Genomic DNA, 15,456 nt, shown 5'->3' on the forward strand with positions numbered 1-15,456 from the left:
AGAACTTATAGAGATAACATTCCAGGAATGTTCAGTGGTCAGTGTATATAAAGCTGAGGTGATAATCTGGGGCAGTGGTTTTAAGAAACATGTTATGGAAACATTAAAATGGCCTTTTTTTAAAATTTAGCAACAATATCATCATAATTAAATGTTATAGGAATGTTTTCATGTTCTCAGAACATTGCAAGACCAGATTCCTAGAACGTTAAATTGGTGCCAATGAGGTTGGGTTGATGTTTAGGGAACATTCTTGTAACCTGAATGTTTTAACATAACTTTGAATGTTGTCAGAACGTTCCAAGACAACGTTCCTAGAATGTTAAACTGTTGTTGCAAATGAGGTTGAGGTGACGTTCTGGGAACATTCACATAACTTAAGAAAAACGTTCTGAGAACATTAAGAAAACTGCACAGAATAACATTGAGGGAATGTTCCAGTAAAACTTTCATACAACCAAAATGGAATGTTAGAGGAACGTTTAGAGAACATAATTTTGAACGTTGTCAGAATGTTCCAAGACAACATTCCTAGAATGTTAAATAATTGTTGCAAATATGGTTGAGGTGACGTTCTAGGAACGTTTTCATAACTTATGAAGAACGTTCTGAGAACATTAAGAAAACTGGACAAAATAACGTTGAGGGAACATTCCAATGCAAAATTCCCACAACCAAAATGGAACATTAAGGAAACGTTCTGAGAATGTAATTTTGTTAGCTGGGAATACAATGAATAAAATGAATAATATGACTTACTGACTATCCAGTATAAATACAGTCAGGAACTCTATTAAATCATTAACAAGGATTAAAACAGTCAATAATAAGTTTAACTGGCTATCCAAGATCAAAACAGTTAATAATATGACTAACTGGTTATCTAGGATTATTACAGTCATGAACTGGATTACCTACCTATCCAGGATCAGTACAGTCATGAGCTGGATTAACTGCTTATCCAGGATCAGTACAGTCATGAACTAGATTAACTAGCTATCCAGCATCAACAAAATCAATAAAGCTATCCAGGATTGATACTGTTACGTGTCCGGCCTGGATAAGGGGTGTCTGGCCGGTATATTTCTCTCTCTCCCGCTCGCCCGTTCGTTCTCTCTCTTTTTCCCCTCTCTGTTCTGTATGTCCCCTCCCTCGGTTGCTCCCTATCTCTGCTACAGGTTGGCTGCGGTGTCGGTCGTCTTAGGGGCTTGACGTATACCACTTGACGGCAAATCATCATGCAGAGTTCCGGCCCTGGAGGAGGGACTTGAACTTTAAAAGCAGCCCGGCAAAGCTCGTGAGGAGGCTGGCGTTACCCCTGTGCTCCAAGCTGTTTAGGCGTGCTCCTAGTTGTAGTTGCTGTCGCAGACACAAAAGCTTTCTGTTCTTTCTGCTCGTGCAGTTTTGGTGTATGTCTGCGATAGCTTTGTCTGTGTGTTTGTTCGGTTCACTTTAGCTTGTGTTTTTTTTGCCTCGCACTGTTAATCACGCTAGCCTTGCTGTTAATGGCTGTCTGCTTTCTCTCTCTCTCCGTTTCTCTCTCTCATACGCTGCTTTGCCTTCTTGGGATTCTGGACAGGTTAGATGGGCGCGCTCATACATTTTACATCACGTAGCCGCCCATTGTATAGATACCTTAGGAAAGGGGCGGGCGCCAACTCATGTATTTGTGTTATGCCGTAGGGAAGCCTAGAGTAGATGGGTTTTTTTTTTGTCTACTAGGTGAGGATTTCAATTAAAGAGCTAGGGTTTTTTTTTTTTTGTTGTTTTGTTTGTTTTGTTAATTTCTTTACTTTAGCGCCGTCCGGGTCCAGAATCCCGCTCTTTTTGACAGCAAGCATATTTGCCATTTTTTTTTCTGTAAATATTACCGGAGGTCTCACTCGGGTCATAGCCTGAGTGTGCTTTGTCCTCTACCTCTGGCATGTAATAAACAAGAAAAGCAGCTATCCTATTTGTGTCTTGCTCCTTCCTGGTCCGTGCTGCAACCGTCACATTTAAGCCATATGTTACTGACCCCATTATCCCCTAGGCTTTCTTGTGGGGGTCGTAACAATACCATCAGTAACATGAATAAATTGCTATCCAGTATCAATACAGTTATGAACTAGATTAAATGGCTGTCCAGGATCAATACAGTGAATAATACGACTGACTGGCTATTCGGAATTGATGGTCATTAACTGGATCATGACAGTTTATGACTGTACTGACCTTCCAATTAATCTAGTCATCAACTAGACTAATTGACAATCCAGGTTTCATACCATTAATAATAGCATTAATGAATTTCCAGGATCAATACTGTCAAAAAAAGGATCAATTGTCTATCTCAGATTAACAGTCATTAATTGACTTTCCAGGATCATCAGCTATTGGCTACCCAGGGCGTGCAGCTCATAATGCTGTGCAAATTACTACAGCGTTTGCTAGCATGCTAACTAAATGCTTTAGTTGGCTCATAAGTCGATCTGTTAGGTATTTGTTGTCAAACATATCCTTAGAAAAATCACCCTTTTCTTAGTTTTACTGTTTGCTAAACTTAACCTAACTATCCAGATATTCAGTTAGCACAGCTACTTGGTAAGATAACTGACTAGCCTGTATGAGAGACTCAACATTATCTATGCAAACTATCAGTCCTGGTCAGAGACTTAATGGGAGACCATGCTACCTTGCCAGGAGTTCAAAGCTTTTCAACTAAACTTGTATTGTGAAACTAAACCTTGAATAAAGTGAAAGGTAGTTTATATAGACCTTTATCACAGCTGAATCGGTTACCGGATGTGTTCGTCAAATAGTGTACAACAACTGGATTTCGCTAGCGGCGGATTCAACAGTAACATTCTCTAGCTCACTTTTGACTCTGCCGAAATTTGGCCAAGACGACGTGGTCCCTTTAGTGAAGGAGCATTCACACGTGAAGGGTTCCAAGTTGTTCTTAGAACAATTTATTTTTAACTACAGAGGGAAGTGAATTGCAAACGCTAACGTTAGCCTAGTCTGCTAACTAGCTAGTTAGCTAGTAATGAACCGACTCACTACGCTAGTTATAGCCAGTAACAGAAGTTAGCTGTTTACTGTGGACTATTTATTATTGTAACCAATTTTAATTCAGTGCAGCTAGAAACTATTGTTTAGGTTTACCCTGGAAAAGAGCATATCCGTCTTCAGCATTTGGTTGATAAGCGAGAAAGCTATGTCTGTAAAGCCAGTTCAACTTTGTGTGTGCAGACGTCAGACCGTGTTTTTTTTGTTTTGTTATATGTCCGTTTCCACAGGGTTTCCACAGGCTAAATTATCAGACGTCAGCAAGTTGAGCTAACTTTTCTCCCCTTTAAATGCAGTGTCATATTTACTGGATGAGGAAGTGGTAGTACAGGCAAGGTGTTACCGGTCAATGAGAAAGAATGAGGAGCCCCATACACTACAAGTTTCATAAAATGTTCAGGATGTCTTGCACATAAGTCCGAAACGATACCCTACTCCCTATTTCTTACAAATATCAACATGCATTAATCTGTGTCCTCTGTGGCAATGGTTCCAAAGGTTTCTGGTGACCTCTGCAAATATATGGATAACACATTTGAGCCTGTTAATGAGCTGAATCAGGTGTGCGAAATGAGGGGGGGAAGCATAAATGTTCACAGTGTGGGGTCACTGTTGAGTGAATAGGGTGCGGTTTCTGACTTCTGAGTTTTAGTATAACTTGTTCCACTGCCGTTGCAGCTTTATTTCTTTTTTGTCCCTTTAAGTTGTTTCCATTTTATTCAGTTCTTTTTCTTGGTTCTACATATTCTAATGCTAACAGAATGGTTCAGCAAAATAAATAAAAATAAATTAAATGGACAGTTTTCCCAAACCAGATTTATATCAACCAAGACATTTTTGGTGTCCAGATTTTGTTTCTTTAGCTTTAAACTGGAGTTGAGAGACTAATGTGGCTGTCAGTCGCATGTAAATCCTTTCTGTAATACATCTCTAAAACATGATCAAACCATATCCAACTCATTAACAAAGACCTGTTAATGAGTTTACGGTAAGTGGACTTTTGCTGAACCATTCCTTCAAGTGAATACTCTTATTGTGTAACATACACATTTTCTATTATTCTAATGTTCTTTTTTTTATTTTAAGGTGGTACTGCAAGCAATTAGGAAGCCTGTGGGGTTAAATGGCTTCTGCTGTTCATGTGCTGCTGGAAAGGCTTTGTGTAACCATGTGGTTGCACTGCTTTTTCAAACTGCACTACAGTACAATGGGAGTGAAGACAGTGGCACCACCACTGTCATGCACCAGTGTTCTTCAAACCTGGCACAGACCGAGGACCCAAGTAAGATCTCTACGAAGTTTTGCATGATAGTTTAAAGTTTGTAGGGTCACGTTGTTGATATACAGCTACTTCCTGTAGTCTAGCTGTTGCTCTGACAAATACTCACATATTACTGTGTGTGAATCTGGTATGAGTGATTCAGACATAGTTTACTGTCCAACCTTTTAGATGGACACTGAGGTTTTAAAAAAAAAAGTATCAGTATTGTGTCTGATGCACCAAAACCAGACTTACACACACTGTCAGTGTCACTGCTGTGGATGGGCTACAGAAAGAGAATGATAGCAATTGTACAACTAGAAATATAACTGTCAGTGTGTGTCTAATAAACTGGCAACCCTGTTTTGTTTGCCAAGGGCACTGGGATGAAGTTTTGTCAAGTCTACACTCTATCGAACATACCCAGCTGAGTATTTTTCTGAGAGATTGTAGTAGTCTACTTCTGGAGGTGGAAACATAAAACAGGTTCTTAATGGTCAAATGTTATAAATCCTAAGCAGTCAGTTGGCAGGAGTGACACTTCTTCTTTTTTTAGGACCCCTTCCTGACCCTGCAGTGTTGTCAGCTGGAGCCCGCTTAAGAGATATGAGACCACAACCTGGAATCTGTAAGATCTTGTGCAGCCTGTCCAACATGACTTTAGTGGAAATTTGGACCAGTCCCTCAGGACTCAGTTCTCTCATATCAGTGTCCATTTGTGGTAACACGAGAAATTACTAAACATCCAGAAGCCCCACAGCTTTCACTAAATGACCACAAATTGGAACAATATCTCTGTTTTGTTCCCAGCTACCATCATTTTTATCATTTGGAGCGTTTAGAGGTCACCAGGGAATTATCAAGTGTAATTGAGCAGAACACAAGAGGGCAGTCAGAGGATGCATTGTGGAAGCAAGTACATCAGCCATGGTTGACCTCCAGCAGATTTGGGGATGTATGCAAAATACAGGGGGAGTCATCTAGTCAAGCTTTAGCAGTCAGGACCTTTAAGGGAGCGCGGCAAACATCTGCAACGAAGAGGGGTATTAACCTTGAGCCAGAAGTCTTACAGCAATACAGTGACCTGTGTAATGTAAATGTGTCACCTTCTGGATTTGTTATACACCCTGACACACCTTACCTTGGTGCCAGCCCAGATGCTAAGGTATACGATCCTGCTGCAGATCCTCCCTCTGGGCTTGCTGAAGAAAAGTGCCCAAATGTTGAGAGCGTAACAGAGGCTACGCACATCAAGTTCATCAGTGGTCAGGCCAAACTGAAAAGGAACCACAAGTACTTTTGGAAGGTCCAAGGCCAGATGGCCATAACTGGTTTGCCTTGGTGTGATTTTATCACATTCACCAAAACTGACCTTACTGTTGAGAGAGTCTGGTGAGATGATTCCCTGGTCATGGAAATGAAGAAGAAGCTTGATCTGTTCTATTTGAACACATATGGATACTTACCTGAATATGAAGTAATTAGCCAGTGAATCTAATTTTGTACACCATGAGTTCTACATTCTTAAAGATGTTTCTTCAAGGGTTCTTAGACAGTGATTCTATAAAGAAACGTGAACATTCAAAGAACCATCTGCATGATGAAATGTTTTTTTCAGATTGATGGAGAATGTGTTGCATATGTTGCTATATAGCACCTTTTTGAAAAGGCTTCTATATGGCATCAAAAAGGTTTCTGCTATTGTGATATCAAGCTTGTAACAATAGCAGAACACTTTTTGGTGCTCTATAAAGAACCATTGTCTTTACTAAGAACGCTTAAAGAGCCAGATTGACAGAGAATGTAATGTATAATAACTTTCTATATAGAACCTTTTTAGAAATGATTCTATATAGCATCAAAAAGAGTTCTGCTGTTGTTACTATGTCAAGCTTGTTACAATAGAAGAACCCTTTTTGGTGCCATATAGAACCATTTCCAAAAAGGTTCTATTTGGAATCTGCTCATTAACAAGCACTTCCTGAGTTGACATTGGCGTTACAGTAGAATAGACACTAAAATGTGTAGGCCAAGATGTACTCCAGGCCCAGGGTTTGGATTATGTGTTCTTAGGTATTAATATCAGTAGTTCTGCTAACTTATGTACCTATGCTATTGTACTCATGTGTATTGTTCTGTTTTTCCTCTCAAATATGCTGTCTTAGGAATGCCATGTTTTACAAAATAAATGTGTAAACACAAACTATGTAGAAAAGAACATTTAATTAAATGATTAAAACTATAAACAACGAATAGTTTTATTTCCAGTGTTACAAGAATAATTCAAACAGGTACATCACCTTCCACATCTAATGGACCTTGGTAGTTGGTCATTAAACAACAGTTAGTCCATAGCTGACTGACTGAACCTGAAAGGGTGAGAGGAATGGCTGTATCCCAGATGTGGTATTCCTTGACTCTCCTTATAGCTCTCTCCACCAGGATTCTGAGATGAGCTATGGCTTGTGTTTGCTCCGTTTCCATCCTGTAAAGAGCTTTGAAACAAAGGTGATCACACCACAAGGTGCAACACCTTTCAGGGCTTTGAACATGGTGTTTTTTTTTTTTAAAGGTTTCAGACTGAAGCGTAAGTGATGGTGTTTCACATCTGATTTCAGTACAGTCCAGAATCACTCTCACATTTGAACAGTGCCGTGTTAACTTCTCTGGCATTCTTGCTTGGACTTGCTCCCTTAACATCCAGGTTGGCACTGACCCCAAGACAAGGCACAAATGGTTGGCCCATGTGATGACCACTCTGCTTACACCTGTAGTGCTGACACCAAAGCTGTCTGCTAGGATCTTTTCTTTCAGGCTAACTGCAACACGGCAGCAGTACAAGAACAACTCATCCACAAGTGTTAGTCTCCGGTTTGGATTTGGACTTTGGGTTTCTCAATTTCCATGACATGGTCAACTCTCTGTGCTTTACTCCAGTACACTAATCTTGATGCTGAGGGGGCAACAGATTCCCAAAAGATCCAAAAGACCTTCTCTGATGGAAAACGGGTGTAGAATCTGAACTCTTCATCAGTTGCACAAAATCTGTTGATTTGTAGATTTGTGGCAGTCAGGTCCCTGAGCTAAGATTCTAATTCTCTGACCTTGGCCTCCAATTTTCTGATTCTTACAGCAGCAGCTTCCAATGCACCTGAAAAACACAAGAGTTAGGGAAAAACTAAAGTTGTCCTGTTCTTTAAATTGAGACATTCAGTTTTTATCTGACACTAACGCACCACAATGACTTCAAGAAGGGCCTATAACTTTGATTGTTTGAATCGTGTGTTGGAGCAGGGAGAACGTCAAAACATGCAGAGCAGAGGTAGTGCACAAACAAAGCTAGGTAATAGTGTTTTTGCCCTCCTACAAAACATCCAACCCAAATGATCAGTTCTTTATCTTGCATTTGATTATCTGAATCAGGGCCCCTAATCAGGAAGCTTCTCAGAGTAAGAGTGCTGATCTTGGCTCAGATTTCTTTATTACTTACTATGACTTTACTCTGATCCTGGATCAACAATCCTACTCTGCGTAGCTTAATGTATACGTGCCCATGTGTGTAGTGAGGAGCAAAATATCAGAAATAAACAACTTCCTTCCTTTCTCTAAATAATTACAATACAAAATATGTTTGGCGTCCAAAGTTTGCTTATTCAGTTTTGTAGTGGAGCCACGAAGCTAATGTAGTAAACGAGGAAGTGGGTCATAGACGCTAAAGTAACTTAGCTAGCTAGCTACCAGTGTAGCATCGTGCAAACCGTGTTAGCTAGTTAGCTACATCAGACTTGTAGCTCCACTTCAAATAGGTTCAATGTAAGCTAAAATAAAAGACTGCAGTCGATGATGTAAAACGTTGCGTTAAACACAAAAGCTACGTTAATTTGCATATACCTACCAGAAGGGGAACACGCGTAGTAGTTGTGGTCTGTTGTGTGTTGTAGCTCGACCACTGCATCCACGGTAGAAACCTCGTTAGCCTGACCAGCAGCACTCCCTCCACGAACGTCGACTCCAAAACGAGCGCTAGCGCGGTCAAAGGCAGATTCCCGAGACATGTGGTCATTCCCCCAGTTGTTCCAGGAAAAACGGCGAGGTACTGCACCGGTTTTCAGTCGTTTCCTGCCACTTTTCGAAACGTAAATATCGACACTTTCGAAGTGCAGGCTACATACGAAAGTGCTCCCGCGGACTATATTAAACAAAGGACCTTCATCCCTCCTTATTAACCTCACCCACGACCTCCGCAATTCTTTGTCTTTCGGGAAATCGTGAAAACTCAGGTAAGGGTGTCTCTGTTTAGAGTTAGAGCAGCGAGGAACGCTGCAATAACACCTACGAGAGGATTCCGCCATTGCTAATCTAAACCGGAAGTGCGAAAACACTGCTTCGGTCTGTTCCAACCTCCCGGAAACAGCAAGTGTGAAAAAGGCCTATTGTGGGGCTAAGCAGAAGACTTAAAACAGCAACTAGGACGTCTGAATATACTCAGCTAACCTATATATTCTACTGAATTACTTTAAAAGACCAGTATTGGCTACCAGCGTCAGCCACTATATACAGATCTATGAGATCCCTTGGTCTGATCAACATGGGGCTTGGTCAGGGCTTGTATCGAAAATTAACTGACATTAGAATTTGCAGTCATGTTTTCAACATAACGTTTACTTTGAAACAAAAATAACTTTGATTAAAAATTAAGATTTTTAAAAATGTAAGCCTCTGTTGAGTCCTACTAGAGTGCAGGAAATCCTTAAATGGCCAATACTGTAGTCCAGCTACAGGCAGTGTCTCTATGGGGCTAATTTATAAATCTCAGTCTCAACCCAAAACCTAATCCTGTCCCTAAATGTAATCTCAACCTCAACCCAAAACTCATTTCCAGCCCCAACTCTGGTCCTAAATTTAACCCTTGTCATAATTCTAACCTTAACTCTAACCTGACCCTAACCCTAACCTAAGCTTAACCCCAAACCCTTAAATCTAACCTCTAAGCACTGAACCCTTCACAAAATGTAACCCTTAGTTTGCCTTGCCCTGCCTGTCCTACTCTGAGAAATCATGAAAATTTTTACAAACACCTTAGCTACCCAAAATCTCCTGGAACATAAATATTGAATGCTTTGCAGTCTCCAACCTTTGAAATAAGCTTTAGTGATGCTTCTTTACAGGTTTAACCGTTCTCACTCTTTCATCATTAACATAAGCATCAATTTCCATTGATTACAGCTGGCCAAAACCCAGCCCAAACCTAACCCAAATCCTGATGCCAAACCCTTGAATCCAGCCCTTGTTTTTTTTATCATTATTTTTTTTTTTTACGAGGGAATTCATCTCCACGTTTAACCCATCTGTGCAGTGAAACACTCACATACACACTAGTGAACACACACACTAGGGGCAGTGAGCACACTTGCCTGGAGCAGTGGGCAGCCCAGGTGCCTTGCTCAAGGGCACTTAAGTCTGGTTCAGGCTGGTTCCCTAACCTCCAGCCCACAACTGCCCCCCAGTTTACAGCTGATTACAGCTGCCCAAATCCTATCCCTCAAATCTAACCCCTAACCGCAACCTCTGTCCCCACAAATCCAACCCCCATGGCCTGTGCCCAAGTCCATCTGTAAATGGACGGCTATTGCCAAGCTGTCCCTATAGTGGATGAATGTTTGCTATATATGCACCGCATATGATGCACATTAGCCAGATTTCAAGCAAACTCTCACTCTGACCCTTATTGGTGCAAGCTGTGGCAGATGAGTCTGATTGGTCAGCTTTGCATTTCAACCCACTTTGTTTCACAGTTTACCAAAACGTCCCGTCTGTAATAAACCACTATTATGGATAGGGACAAAGGTCATATTTCCTTGAGATTTGGGCCTAGAGCCCCCATATTTGGATGTTAGGAGCGTACAGATAGGCCGACCAAAACGAGCCATCACGCACCTGGATCGCAGGTACGGTTCAAAAGATATTCCATCTTAAATCTTGCAACTCTGGAGCCATTCAGATGCTAGTATGCAAATGAGTGTGGAATTAATAAATGTGGAACTTGCAAATATTCCTATACCCAATGGCAACCAACACTGACCCTCTCTAGTCTTAACAGTCTTTCTCCACCTGTGCATACTACCACTTTATTTGACCACCACATCTAACCCTAATCCCAAACCCTGAACCCTAACCCTTAACTCATTAACCTTTGTAAAATTCAACCCTTAATTTGCCAACCCTTTTTAACCAAAAAGGAAAACTAAAATAAAAAAAGTTATATATTACTATAAAAAAATTCACTTTCTCACCTTGCCTATTTCTTCTGCAAAGACATCAGATGTAGTCATACTTTATATATTTCATTAAAGTAAATGAATATTTAAACTGAAAAAATCTGCATTTACACATTTGAACATCTGCTTTACTTGAACTATTTAATATGAATATTTAAAGATAATATTAAAATAATACAATTGGTATCCATTTGTAGTGCTCTATATTATCTCAATATGATGTTAAGCTATTTTCTGTACATCACTCCTCTCGTCTGTGACTTGTTGCATGAAAGACTGAGTATGGAAATTCAATGCCCTTATGGTACAGACCAAATTACTTCACTTCCAGTGGAGTATCCAAAAATGAATCCCATTCCATACCAAATATCATTGCCTAAGTACTCAATAACTAAGTGCTGGCAGCCATGAGTCAATGGGCACAATCTAGACTGGTGTCAGACTGGCTGTCTAAATTGCATTCTGAGAACAAACAAAATGGGTCACAGGCGCCCTCTAGTGGGTGAATATTTGCTATACTGCATCTTGTGTTGCCACAATGAATAAACCCTCTGCCCCAAACGATGTTTCAATATAAACGTGAAACATGCACATGAATGAAAGGATATAATTTTCTTTTGACATATCCACTCATGAAGTTATTTATATAGTGAATTATTCCAGGTATTTAATACTTTCCAGGAAACTGTGCAGATTCTCTGAATCTTTACACTTAGGTGACTCCAAATTAAAATAATCAAGTAACTGATTTCAGCACCTTTTTTCTTTTTAGAAATTTAATTTGGCATAACAGATCTTAAAAGGTGAGCTAAATTTAAATTGCTCAGTCACCTCAACTTTCAGATCGCTAATCATAACATAGTATTTTAAGTTAGCAGAACTTGATATATCAAGTAATGGTAACTCCAAATTTGATGTTAGACTTGCCAACTAAAAAATGCTTTGAAATTAGTTATTAAAACATTTTTAGTTAGACTAACAAACTCAAAAGTGTTTGTTGTACATGGCAACAGCAAAACACTTGTAAACTGAACTGTTAATTTAAAACTGCTGAAAGACACATCAATATATTTAAAAATTTATTGGCACAACCGGTTAAAGTCTGCACTTCTACAAAACACTCAATATGCAGTTTTTACACAAGATAGCTACACTAAAAATATGATACACTGAAACAACATATATAATAATAATAATGATGACAAAACTTTTCATTTAAGTACATTCAATGCATTACTTTTTAAGTGTAGACTTAAACTATGCTAGATTATGCTAAAGATGAACCCGGGTATTCAGGGGATTATTCTAAACCTTTTCTGTTGCTGAAAAAACTAAAATAAAATATTATATATTTAAAACACAGCACAACATTATGTGAACAAGATAAAGCTAGTGACCTTTTTCAGCAACAGGTGTCTGTACCCAAAACTGTTTAGACACCCTGAACCTTGAAATATACAAAACAAATTACACATAACCATAAAAAATAAACAAAAAAAATGTTTAAAAGGTCTCAAAGCTTAAGTACCGACTACTCCAGTTAGTCTACATGATTCATCTTAGCTCATATGTATTATTACATAACTTCCAAACTCCAATTGAAAAATAGATATTAGGTGAGATGTTGGTAATCTGCACATCATTCTTTACTACATTTAAAAGCAAATGTTCCCCTGCTATTTTTAAACATTATTTCTCTTGTTTGTTCTAACATCAAACCAACAGTGGTCCTTACCAATCTTTATCTGTTTTACAGATCTGGACCAGATCAGCTATGGTGAGGCTAGTACTATTGTCAAATCTAAAAGATGAGCTAATATCAAACTTTGATTGAAATAAATCAGAACTTCACTCATTAACATAAACTCGACAGTTTTGTGATTAGCTCATTCTAAACCTTCACTGTAAAGACGGTTGGCAGTTTGCTCATGCTATCCTGAACCCATGTTGAAACAAAAGCACACATCTGTAACAGACTTTAGTTATGTCTGAACATAAGCTCATCAGTTAAGGATATTTGTTCATAATGGTTCTACCACAGGCATGAACAGCTAAGGGAAACAGCTGATTTGCTTGACAGATTTGCAACATTTGACCAACATTATTGAACAACCCCATCTTGAGAATCAGACATTGCAGTCATCATTAATGATGAACAGTAACCATTCACTGCAGTAATAGGATGCATTATGTATTATATTTAAAGGCAATTACAAAACTTTAGAAACTGTGAGAGCAGAGCCAATTGCCACTTCTCTGGCAGTGATTACACCTACATGAGCCACTCGCTTTACTCTTTGGCTCAAACTTCTTGCATTTGCATGTTCAAGGACCCATTTTACTGCAGTAATAGGATGCATTATCATGTGTTCCCCGGTTTTGCTGACTCACTGTTTCATGGGAAACATACTGTAACACAGCTGTTTTGTGCAGCTGTGACACCTCAGCTTGTGACGTTTCACCAACAGCTCTCTGAGTGACATCGACTTTACTGCTTATTACATCATCAGTAGCTGCACAGTCAGAATAGCCCCCATACAGTAAAACTGTTTCAGCAATGCGCTGAGTGCACTGACTTTCTGGATCATTCTGAATGCCAGGTTTGAACTCTTCTGCCAGGCTGAGAGGCTCATGCTTTGACCTTTCTCCTTTGAATACTCCTGCAGCTGTTTCTGTGAAGGTCAGATCAAAACCAGCTTAAACAGAACTGCCTTTCTCATGAGAGGGGTTCACTCGCTTTTCCTTTGTATCAACGTGGTTCAGCAGCTCATTTCTGTTTCAAGTAACTCAACTTTTGCTTACTGGTCACCGATAGTGTGTTGAGTTTGCGCCATGTGCTGTTGTTGCTCTGTTCTTAAAAAACAGTGCCACTGTCTAAACACCTGAACACACCCTTCAGTGTCCCTTTTCTTTACACTGTTGCTCAGAACCATAACCCCATCCTGATTCTGCTGTAATCCCATACTTCTTACACAATTTCTCCTTTTTCTTTGAACAAATTTACGTAACATCTGTGATAAGTCTCCCTCAAATGCATCTCAATCAGCATACATGGCTGAGAGTCAACTGCAGATGTTTAGTTAGACTGGAAAAACTCCACACATTTGGGTAAACAGACACGTTTGCACGTTTAACTCGGGAACACTGTTCCACAGAATTAATTTGTGAACTATCCCCCATGTTACTGGAACCATGAACGCCGTTGTGCCAACTCCTCGCAACCTAGGTATTACGCAACCCGAAATCGATAGGACTTCTGCCACTTTCACTGCCTATGACTCATGAGTATGGTCACTGACCAAAACACAAAACAGAACACAGAAAATATGATGTTTTTGAAGAGCACTCTGTTTTTAGCCATCTCTGCTAATCTTCACCCAGTCTGAACAGAAGCTCAGACGCACAGCTTTTACTTTGCCATTGACTCCCACAAGGAAAAACAAGGGAAAAAACAAGGAAAAAGGACAAAACACTACAAAATAACCAACACACCTTAGAAAAGCATGTTGTGACATAATTTATCACGATAATGCTAAATGTTGTCATATTGCCCATGCAGGAATGTAGAGGATCCCAGAGTTAAGCTCAGAGTGGGAAAGTAGTTTCATAGTTTCCACCTGCTTTTCCTCATCCACTAAGTACTCTGTGTGTAAAATGGCTGAAATTGCATTAGAAAAGCAAAACCCTGACTAGTAAAAGAGGCTCCAACAGAATATGCTGCAAGTCTTTTATTGGTTTTAGGGTTTAAAAGAGTTGTTCTGCTTATTTCTCTCCAGTGGGATAGCTGTTTAAGAGATGTATTTGATTGGCTGTAGCATAAAAGTGGAGTTAATAGTCTGTATCAGCTCTGTAGAGTCATAATTAATGTCTTCTCCAGCAGTGAACGTTTCACAATTTTATGATTTTCTGTTTTTAACAGCTTGTGTTTTTGCTGATGTTTCTCAGGCTGTTCTAAAGGTTTTCTTCACTGGTCAGTATGAAGCATTGGCTCTTCTCCCACTCTTCCACTGCCTGTTTCCATTTTTCCATGTCTTATTCTGATGTCTTTCTCCAGTTTCTCTTTCAGCAGGTTCTATAGAGTGGTCATCATGCTGCCACCAGTGCGGTTTTCTCACGGTCTGTTCATTTCTCTCAGTGCGCGCAGGAGTACGCTGAGCAGGATATCCTCTTGTTCCTCTTTCGCTCACATGTCCTCCGTTGTATGAAGGAGTTTGTGGACCATCCCTCCTCTGGAATCTGGACTCTCTCTGCCAGCATTGAGCAGCTACTCTCCAGCCATGCTCATCCATTCTGCACCCAACTGAATTGGGTCCTCTGTCTCTCTGCTTGTCCACTGATCTAGGATGGGTCTTCTGCCCGATTTCTTACTCTTAGACATTCTCCGTTCTTTCTGCTGTCTCTTTGTGGAGCACTCTTTTCCTCAGGAGGGGCTTGTAGAGTCTTCTGAAGACGTTCTACTGTCCAATGGCGAGTCTCTCTTCTATCCTCCTTTCTCTGTGCCCTCCTCTGCTGATGAGGATCAGTTTTTCAGGTGCTCTTTCACAGAAGTTCTCTGGCTGTGTTCTTCTCTTTCCATATACTTGTTCTCCATCCTTTCTGCAGTCTTTCTGTGGAGCACGCTTTTCCTCAGGGGGGGCTTGTAGAGTTCTCTGCAGATGTCCTGCTTTCCTATAGCGTATTTCTCTCCTATCCTCCTTTCTCTGTGCCCTCCTCTGCTGATGAAGATCAGTTTCAGGTGCTTTTTCACAGGTTCCTGAGTTCTCGGACGGTGTTCTTGTGTTTACAAATCTTTGATGATGTCTCCACTGACCTACAGCTCCCACTCGGATGCCTCTGTTTGCTGATATTCTGGTGCTGTTCTCCTCT

The 15,456-nt window shown here is 40.0% G+C and overlaps 1 protein-coding gene across 1 annotated transcript; it reads right to left on the reverse strand.

Annotated features, from left to right (window-relative positions):
* Nucleotides 1-6,520: 6,520 nt before the first annotated feature.
* On the reverse strand, nucleotides 6,521-8,664 carry LOC118807272 (THAP domain-containing protein 2-like). Its single transcript, XM_036569235.1, has 2 exons — nucleotides 8,208-8,664; nucleotides 6,521-7,463 (listed from the first exon to the last, which is right to left on the reverse strand). The coding sequence occupies exons 1-2, from the start codon at nucleotides 8,662-8,664 to the stop codon at nucleotides 7,396-7,398; spliced, it is 525 nt and encodes a 174-aa protein (XP_036425128.1). The 3' UTR covers nucleotides 6,521-7,395.
* Between the last annotated feature and the right edge of the window lie 6,792 nt (nucleotides 8,665-15,456).

The sequence above is a fragment of the Colossoma macropomum genome, unplaced genomic scaffold (assembly GCF_904425465.1).
Source record: "Colossoma macropomum unplaced genomic scaffold, Colossoma_macropomum, whole genome shotgun sequence".
Lineage (NCBI taxonomy): Eukaryota > Metazoa > Chordata > Actinopteri > Characiformes > Serrasalmidae > Colossoma > Colossoma macropomum.

Coding starts and splice junctions, on each gene's coding strand:
- LOC118807272 (XM_036569235.1), bottom strand. CDS start 8,664: ATGGCGGAATCCTCTCGTAGGTGTTATTGCAGCGTTCCTCGCTGCTCT. Junction 7,464..8,207: donor CTACGCGTGTTCCCCTTCTG/GTAGGTATATGC, acceptor TGTGTTTTTCAG/GTGCATTGGAAGCTGCTGCT.